Genomic DNA, 10376 nt, shown 5'->3' on the forward strand with positions numbered 1-10376 from the left:
CAATGAGAGCTAGCGCGAGTATGTGTACATGAGCAGGAGAATCACACCCCTACTTCATAGTGTAGACATAGCCGGAGTCAAAATAATGCAGTGCCACAACCCAAGCATCTCAATATAAGAAGTCATGATTGTCTGATTTAGTCTGTGGCCATATCTGACTGTTCAGTGACAAAGTGGTTTTTCAGTTCCTTTGAGGCGGAATACCACAGAAGTAGAGATAAAGAGAGCATGTGAGCTGCATTTACCTGCAAATTGTAATCCTGGAGAATTTTCACCAGTGAATCTCTCAGATTAGGAATCTCCATGCCTTCCTTAATGCGGTGAATCAGAAGAATAGGGTCAACGTGGGTACCAATGTTGTTTAACAAGCCAGTAATAAAAGCTGTATAAAAAAAGATGTAAAAAAGTTGTAAGATGAAGCCCCATTAAAACACTCAATACTAGAGTGCTGTGATAACAGCCAATAGCCTTCTGCTGATTTTATGACAGCTCTTTCCTTAAAAGGCAATGTTAAGTCACATTCATATATGTCTTGCATACATCTCTCTTGAGTGAGGAAAGAGGACATACTGTGATTGGCTGATTAACACAAAAGTCTTTGAGTCTCTGAAAAGGAAACCCAGAGTATTTAATTGGCCAAATCTTCAAAAGACAACAAAAATAACACGCAAATTTGAAATTATAGTGTGCCCATAGCTGAATGTTTTGGGCACCTGAACACATTGAACCAGAAGGTTAATTTCAATGCATGTTTACTTTGGAAGCATGGAATAAAGAATTAAATATTTTTCAAGCACTTCTCTGAACCTCAAGTAGGCTTTTCCTACAGGCGTGAAATGCTGTTTCATGCAGTGCTGAGGTGGGCCTTTTGCTCCACCCCCTTTACTTTTTGGCCAATCAGCTACCCAGATGGAGCTCTGGGAAGGAGAGCAATTCAAGATCTAGCATCTTCCCTCTGCCCAGGAATTGTACAGGTCCACTTGAGTGGCTGTGTACACAGGCAAAGGGGGCTGGTAGAATTTCCAAGGTGATGTGGGGCCTTTTTTCCCACTTGCTCAGGTGTTTAACTCCTGAACATTTCATCTTGAAAATCTTTCTCTCCTCAGTAATTAGTAACATGCTTGATGATGGTTTTCTGCCCATCAAGTATTGGACTTGAGAACACGAAACTCATCTCTTGTAGGTTAAGAAATGGTAATGATTTCTGGTTACCTGGTACTGATCTGAATTAGTGGCCAAGTGGTGAAAAGCTCTGCATCCCAACAGTAATCTCATGAGACATTCAGTGCCTGGGAAAAGGGGTGCCTAATCAAGATAGTTTTATAGCCTTGGCTTTAGAAATTCCAAAAGAGGACACAATCATATATTGTAGGTAGCTTTAAAGATTCCCCAAGTGATTTAAATTCCCAATGATATATTCTCTCCTGAATCCGCTCGCTAATAAAAAATGTTATTGTGTTGACATTCTGTCAGTAACCTACCTGAGCTGTAAACCCAGAGCAGATGCTCAGGCCAGGGCAAATGGGAAAAAAAACCCCACAAAATAATATTAAAAGATCTTTTGTTTTCACCAGACAAAGTAAAGAATTCAACACATTTAATCTGGTGAAAGAGCAGAAAGATCTAGGCTGATCTTTATTTTCAGAAATTTGCAAAGTGACACATACACTATATGAAAACTTATACAATAGCTCAAACTTTCTGTCAATGTAACCTGAAGATCAACTTTTCAGGAGGTATAAAAATATACCCTCACTTCAAACCAACTTAAAAGAAATATAATATTTCATGCATTTCTGTAGGTAACAATACACTTACTAAAAGTCGTAGGATGACATCAGATGCTTAAATACTTGCCCTTTCTCACCTCCAGATACTGCAATAATAGAGGATTTTTTCCTCAGCATGCCAATATTAAAAATGATTACATTGCAATACAACCTCTTGCACTAGGTAACCTGGCATGGCTCCAAAAAGAATCAGAACATATTCTTTTTGCCATGCACAGGGATAATTCAACTCCCCCTCCCCTAAGCTTACTGCATTTCACCAAACAAACATACAAAGCTGCCTGGAGCTTATTCTGCTTACGTGGTTTGTCGATAGAATATAAAATGAGGTCTTCCCATAGTTCTCCATCATCTTGTTCCTTGGCAAATTCAATAGCCTTATCTACGTCATACAATTCTTCCATTATCATCTTCAGTGCACTACGGCTATTCCCCATTCTGCCTAGAAGAAAAAAGGAATACGGGAATTATAAAAACACAAAAGAAAAATGTGCAGAAAGCACCCTGTGATAAACATCTGTACTGTTTATACTGTTCCCGGTTCACGAACAAGAGGGTGAAGTCTTAGACCCCAATTCAGCCAAGCACTTAAGCACAGGCTCATTTTAACCACATGCTCAAGTCCCTCATTATTCAACAATGTATTTAAGCATGTGCTTAATTAAAGCCTCTGCTCAAGTCCCATTACAGTAAACAGGGTTGTAGCACATGCTTTAGTGCTTTGATGAATTTGGGCCTTAAAATGTTGTTATAACTATACAAAGGTAGGTTAAGCAAAGTGATGTTAATTCTCTCTTTCCTGCACTGCAGGTACATCTGAGGCAGAATAAGTCTAATTTTATTATATACATATACACACATATATAATACACACAGACTCCAGGGCTGTATGTTACAATTCCTCTCATCCTGAAGAGGGTTCCCCACCATGCTGAGAGAATTACATTACACGATAGAGTACTTATCTATATCTATATATATATAAAAAAAACAAACAAAATAAAAGTCCAGTTTTCTTGCAGGATGGGTGGAATCTGAAGTTCCAAGACTGTAAGCAAAATTAGAACAAGCTTGGGGGAATGGGGGGGGCACATGGCTGGGGGGGGGGGAGGCGCTGCCAGCTTCAACCCGCTCTGCTCCCAGCTGAGGCTCACAGACCCCAGGGGGACACGGACCCACAGTTGAGAACCACTGCTCTATCATATCCCAGCTTAGTCATCTCTTTTCGAAGATGAACAGTTCCAGTCTTTTTACTCTCCCCTCATATGGAGGCTGCTCCATACCCCTAACTTTAATGTATCTATTTTGAAATGGGGTGACAAGAACTGCACATAGTTTTCATGATGTGGGTTTACCAGGGATTTATATAGTGGTATTATGATATTTTCTGTCTTATCTATCCCTTCCTAATGGCTCCTAACATTCTGCTAGCTTTAACTGCCACTGCACCTTGAGCAGATGTTTTCAGAGAACTATCCATGGTGACTCCAAAGGTATGTCTACTCTACCCGCCGGATCGGCGGGCAGCAATCAATCCAGCGCGGATCGATTTATCGCATTTAGTCTAGATGCGATAAATCGACCCCCGAACATTCTCCCATCGACTCCTGTACTCCAGCACCGCAAGCGGCGCAGGCAGAATCAACAGAGGAGCGGCAGCAATCGACTCACTGCGGTGAAGACACCACGGTAAGTCAATCTAAGTACGTCGACTTCAGCTACGTTATTCACATAGCTGAAGTTGTGTAACTTAGATCCATCTCCTCCCCAATGTAGACCATGGACAAGATGTCTTTCTTGAGTGGTAACAGCTAACTTAGACCCCATCATTTTGTTAGTATAGTTGGGATTATATTTGTGCATTGCACTTATCAACACTGAATTTCATCTGCCACTTTGTTGCCCAGTCACCCAGTTTTGTTAGATTGCTTTGTAACTCTTCACAGTCTGCTTTGGTACTATCTTGTAAGTTTTATCATCTTAAACTTTGCCATCTTAATGTTCACCCTGTTTTCCAAATCATTTATGAATTTGCTGAACAGCATAGGTCCCAGTACAGACACTTGGGGGACCTCACTGTTTACCTCTCTCCTTTGTGAAAACTATTTATTTCTACCTCTTGTTTCCTATCTACCAGCTATTGATCCATGAGAGACCTTTCCTCTTATTCCACAAATCCTTACTCCCACCAAGGTCCTTTGGTGACCCTGTCAAAGGCATTCTAAAAATCCAAGTACACTATACCCATCAGATCACCTTTCTCCACGTTTGTTGACCCCCTCAAAGAATTTTAATAGATTGGTGAAGCATGACTTCCCTTTACAAAAGCTGCATTAACTCTTCCCCTACATATTATATTCCTCTACATGTCTGATAATTTTGTTCTTTACTACAGTTTCAAACAACTTGCCTGATATTGAAGTTAGGCTAACTGGCCTATAATTGCCAGGATTGCTTCTGGAGCCTTTTAAAAAAATCAATGTTACATTAGCTATCCTCCAGTCCTCTGGTACAAGGCTGACTTAAGTGAGAGATTACATACCACAGCTATTAAGCTCTGCAATTTCATATCTGAGTTTTTTCTGAACTCTTGGGTGAATACCATCTGGTCCTGATGACTTCTTACTGTTTAAATTTAATCAATTTGTTCCACAACTTCCTCTATTGACACTTCAATCTGGCATGATTCCTCAGATTTATCCTAAAAAGCTAAAAAGGATGGCTCAGGTGTGCGAATCTCCCTCACATCCTCTGCAATGAAAACTGGTGCGAAGAATTAATTTAGCTTCTCTGCAATGAGGATATCTTCCTTGAGTGCTCCCTCAAAACATTGATCATCAAGTGGCTCCACTGATCGTTTCATAGGCTTCCTGCTTCTGATGTACTTAAAAATAATTTGCTATTAGTTTTTGTGTCTTTTGTTAGTTGCTCCTCAAATTCCTTTTTGCCCTGCCTAATTATACTTTTACACTTGACTTGCCAGAGTTTATGGTCCTTTCTATTTTCCTCCAGAGGATCTGACTTCCAATTTTTAAAGGATGACTTTTTGCCTCTAACGGCCTCTTTTACTCTGTTGTTTAGCTATGGTGGCACTATTTTTTTCTAGTCCTTTTTTTTTTTTTTTTAATTTAGGGCAGATATTTAGTTTGAGCCTCTTATGGTGTTTTAAAATAGTTTCTATCCATCTTGCAGACATTTCACTCTCATGACTGTTTCTTTTAATTTCTGCTTAACTTGCCTCCTCATTTTTGTGTAGTTTCCCTTTTTGAAGTTACATGCTTCTATGGTGGACTTCTTTGGTATTTTCCCCCTGACAAGGATGTTAAATTTAAATATATTTTGGTTGCTACTACTTAATGGTTCAGCTATCTTTACCTCTTGGACCCGATCCTCTGCTCCACTTAGGACTAAATAAAAAATTGCCTGTCTCCTGGTAAGAGATAGATATGTAAGGTAGTTTTATTGACTACACACCAACTTTGTTTCTGGGAGAATAAGTTTGTTAAATGACAGGACTTAATGCTTTGTGCATACTTTCACAGCACAAACTTTATGACAAGATTAAAATTATGTTGCAATTTATTACAACGAAAGTTACTTACTCAGAAGATAGACGGTCTCTTCTACAAAGTTCCTCTGTTGGCAGATCTCAAGAGCCTTAAATTTCAAAGGGGAAAAAGAGAATATGGGGTACCATGCCATAATATTTATTATCAACAAATGTTACAAAGGCCAAAAGATACTTTTCTATAAAGATGCATTACTCATCTGGACAAGAGAACAGCTCCATTAATATACATTGGGAAAGCCTTCAGAATTAATTAAAAGAAGAGACTTTTTGGCACATCTTTCCCCCTTTGATATTTTTTCATTTATCTGGAGGTGGAAAGGGTAGGGTTCTTAATGCTATAGTTTGGGTTATACCCAGGACTCAGACTGATTAACGTCCTCAGGGCTCACATTCCTGGGGCAAGCAGGGATCATATGCAACAGATTCAGGAGGGATTTTCACTTCTTTTTCCATAGCATGGATCACATCTTAGTATCACACCTTCCATTTCAATCATATCTTAGAATCACATCTTCCATTCCAATCACATAACATCCTAAAGGCAACTACAGTAATGTCTTACATGGAAAAGTAATACTAAAAATATTTTAGCTGCTTTTATGTGATTTAGCAGCTGGACACAAGTAAGAGATTCTGTACTATATGACCAGGAAACTCTCCACCAATGTTCCAAGTTTGGGAACTACAGGCCATTGGGAAGAAAGGTTCTGGCCAGAGGACACTCACTCCTGGCCAACTAACGGAGAAAGTAGCTGCTCCTCTTCCACATCCTGAACTGGAGAAAGTCACCCTGAAACCAGTCAGCAGGCAGAATGAAGAGACCAACATTTGCAGATACTCTAAATAAGTTACATATAGTACAAAGAGAGAGGATGGGGAAGAAGGCAAAAGAGGAAACATATCAAGTGATCTGTATTAATAGACTAAGCCATAATAAGAGGTTTTCTTTCATCCACACAGGGAAAGTAGGGCAAATGTTAGAAGATATATTAGTAGGCCTTTATTCAGACATCAGTAAGATCAGAGGATGAAAGTCAACATCTTTGTGGTGGTACCCTGGTGCAGCAATGCTGATCTCAATGGAGCTACGCCAATTTATACCAGTAGGGAATTTGATTCATGGAGATCAAAAGGAGAATGATACATGATTAAAGACAGATACAGGGGTGGACTGAGTCTCCCTCCCCCTCTCACATAGCTCTGTATGGATTGAAACACAGAACAGAGAGAAACCGACCTCCTGTCACACTCAAAGTCAGACCAAGAAGTTCTCCACACTATCTACAGATAAAAACCCAAATAAACAAGTGAATAAGGGTATAAACACAGCTAACCAGTCTTTTTCCACTGTGAAAGGAAACATAAGGTAAAAATAGCCAGTTCTTCAATATTACTGCATCTATAATGCTCCCTGTAGAGGGAAGCAGAGAACGTAAATTCTTCTCTTGCAGTTTCTCTGATACTACATCTGTGAAATTGCACTTGAATAATAGTGCTGTTTTCCCCTCTCAGATAGGTTTTTAAGTAAGAAAATAATTTCTTCCTGGCCAGTTTACCGTTGATTGATAGTGAGAGATTGGATTTATGCATCTATAATATGGGTCTATGGAATTTATACAGGACATCTGGTTAATTGGAGCGGAAAACATTGGTAAATTGTAAATTTTTGTTCCTCATTATTTCTCAGCAGTGTGAAGGGCTAGAGTGATGGTAAATTCAATAATGTTATTTGTAAACTGCTTTGGCAATTTTTCTCTTTTCACTCTCCACTTTCTTATTGAAAATGCATTTAGTAAATGTAAACAAGATCTGTGGAGTTTAAGGGACTTTCATTCGAACGTAGTGTTCTTTTCTCACACTTAAAATCCACTCTTGCACTGCCCATTCCACGATCTTCCCAAGTCACACCATGCTCCACCTGCAGCCAAGAAGCAGAGCAAAATGGCTTCAGTTGTGCATCTGCAAAATTTGTGCACACTGTTTTTTTGCAGCATCACTTGTGCATAGAGGGGATAGAATATACATGAACAAAAAGTCATTTACCCCAAAAAACTGAAGCACAAATGGGTCTTGCACATTTTATGAATGTAAATTCTATCATTTGTATCTGTAAGTGGTGGCGCACAAAATCATATGTGAAAATGATTTGTTTGCATACAAATGGAAGCTCAGTTGTAGCCCACTCAAAAATTCATGCTAAAGTATTGAAGAACTACAGCACCTAACAAATAGAACTTCACAGACAGCTCCAGGACTCCAGCAATAATGCACCAGGCTGTGACAGACCTAAAAGAACAGTTAAGTTTTCTAAAAATTATTTAATTTCATTTATTTTGTATCCTAAGGCACTTCATGACCCTCAGACAGAAGACCATATTATGAGTGTAATTAGTCTACTAGATTGACAAACAAGTCTGAGACAACCTAATGTGGCATTTTTTGTGTAACAACTTCAACCAACTCTACAGTGCTGCTATTCTAAGGGCTTGTCTTCACTACCGGGGTAAGTCAACCTAAGTTACATTATTCACAAAGCTTATTAGTGTAACTGGAGTCAACGTAGCTTAGGTCGACTTACCCCAGTGTCTTCACTGCACTGCGTCAACAGGAGATGCTCTCCGGTGGACTTATCTTACTCTTCTCTGGGAGCTGGAGTACTGGAGTCGACCAGAGTGTGCTCTGCTGTCAATTTAGCGGGTCTTCATTAGACCCACTAAATTGACACCCATTGCATCGATTGCAGCAGTGTCCATCTCCCCGGTAGTGAAGACAAGCCCTGAGAAAACATTTCCCAAAGTCTCTGATGCAAAGGAAGGAAAGAGTGTTGTTTGTTACACAAAAAGTAAAGCAAGTACAGCACTGGCTTATGAGTTTATAATGTCAATTAAATGAAAGGAGAACTCGTAAAATATTTTGCTTAAAAATGTACAGATAATGTAATCATTACGTCTACACACGGTGAGGGTAGGGGTACCAGATGTCCTGATTTCATAGGGACAGTATCGAAAAATCAAGGCTGCGTCTTATACAAGCGCCTATTACCTCCCAACCCATCCCAATTTTTCATACTTGCTATCTGGTCACCCTAGTTGAGGGCCACTTTAGGGATAGATGACCTGGGCAATCATCCAGGACCCCAAACACAAAGGACGAAATCCTTGCCCCATTGAAGTCAATGGGAGGTGTTATACGTGAATTGGTCCACAATTTCCCTTGAGGGAGTGGAAATGATTAAGAACTCAGTACCATGATGGAAATCTGGTCAAGTAGTTAAAGCACAGGATGAGGAGTTAGAAGATCATGGTTTTGTTTCAGGCTCTCCCAGTTAGACAAAGCAACACTGAATAAGGTACTTAAAAGCTACCTGGGTCTCTGTAATATGAGGATAAAAAGTACTTACCCATGTCACAGAGTGTTCTGTGGTTTTGTTCATGCATATTTTTGTAAAGTATTTTAGAATTCTCAGACAGAAAAGTGCAAAGTAATATTACATATATAACCATACTATCTGGCCTTGAATTGAATATCACTTGTTTGACCTTCTTGTTAAAGAAAAGCTTGCTGATCACTTTTAAATGGAATATAGTATTGTGTATGCTACCTGTAAACTCGTGTGCACACATATAACTTTACATGCATCAGAAGTCTCATTTATTTTAATGGGATTCCTCAAATGAGTAAAGTTGCTCTCATGCATAACTGCTTGCAGGATCAGGGCCTTTGTGGCTTTAGTTATATCATATCTTTTCTCTGTGGCTCACTTGGCTGATTTGTAAAATGAGTGCAGTACTTGTCTACTTCATACGTATACTAGCATCTGAAAGCCCATGCTGTCACAGCAATAAAACTAAGCCCTAAACTTTGCAATATGATTCTTGATTTCTTACTACAAGCCAGAGCTACATAATGACTGTACACAGGCCAACAGCTAAACTATGTATATTCAGCACGGAAAACAGAACTCATGACCTTCTACTTCAAAAAAAGCCCCATAAGCTTCTGTTTCTTGAGTACTGGAGAACTCTGTCATTTGTAAAAAAGCCAAAAATGGCTGACAACTTAAAAAATTGGTAACAGCTTTGTTAGCTGTTAGTATCTTGAGCAGTTCTCTTTTGATCCAGTAGAGGGCAGTGGCACACACATTAACAAATTTGCAATGCAGCAAGCGGCTGACATACCAAGCCAAGAAAGACATCTCTTAGATCTCTGGCTTACCTTCTCTAGCGGACAATGTGTGCTGTCTCTGAGAAACGGCAGCAGGTTTGGACGATCGTATTCAGCGTAGAGACTGATCTGTTTCTCATGGTACTTCTGTCCTTTATGATGGTCTCTTTTGAAAAGCTTATGCAAATACTGCATGAACAAAAAGTATCAGAACCAAATAGTCATAAAATAATGGCTACACTGTGAAACTTTCACCACAAACTAACCTTATTAGTAACTTCCTTGAGACTGAACCAAAAAGTGCATTTCAGGATAGAATACAAATCTTTAGGTTTTTCCTACAGTACCTCCATTATAGCTGTATCCCAAGCCAGCTCTGCTAAGCAACTATTTCTGTCAGTACTTTGAGATAGGTGTTTTCTTTGTTACTCAATATGACATTCTTTAATTCATAAAATTATTGCATTTTCTATTTCACCAAAAACCTAGGAGAAAAACATTATGGGAAGGTTTCTATTTTTCTAGATAAGCTCAATTGATTGGATGACCATGGGTCAAGTTTTGTGAGAGAGATCAAATGAAAAATACGGCATGCATGTAATGTGTAAAGCATTAAATAAGTTTCAGAGTAGCAGCCGTGTTAGTCTGTATCCGCAAAAAGAAGAACAGGAGTACTTGTGGCACCTTAGAGACTAACAAATTTATTAGAGCATAAGCTTTCGTGGACTACAGCCCACTTCTTCGGATGCATATATGCATATATGCATCCGAAGAAGTGGGCTGTAGTCCACGAAAGCTTATGCTCTAATAAATTTGTTAGTCTCTAAGGTGCCACAAGTACTCCTGTTCTT

The 10376-nt window shown here is 39.2% G+C and overlaps 1 protein-coding gene across 1 annotated transcript in view; it reads right to left on the reverse strand.

The window, feature by feature from the left end:
• The window catches only part of VPS41 (VPS41 subunit of HOPS complex), a gene marked incomplete in the record, with an annotated part of 141700 nt that overhangs the window by 16285 nt on the left and 115039 nt on the right, over nucleotides 1-10376 (reverse strand). Inside the window, 4 exon segments of the mRNA XM_034761231.1 lie at nucleotides 246-382; nucleotides 2092-2232; nucleotides 5393-5447; nucleotides 9577-9714. Coding sequence (XP_034617122.1) covers nucleotides 246-382; nucleotides 2092-2232; nucleotides 5393-5447; nucleotides 9577-9714 — 471 coding nt within the window.

The sequence above is a fragment of the Trachemys scripta genome, chromosome 2 (assembly GCF_013100865.1).
Source record: "Trachemys scripta elegans isolate TJP31775 chromosome 2, CAS_Tse_1.0, whole genome shotgun sequence".
Lineage (NCBI taxonomy): Eukaryota > Metazoa > Chordata > Testudines > Emydidae > Trachemys > Trachemys scripta.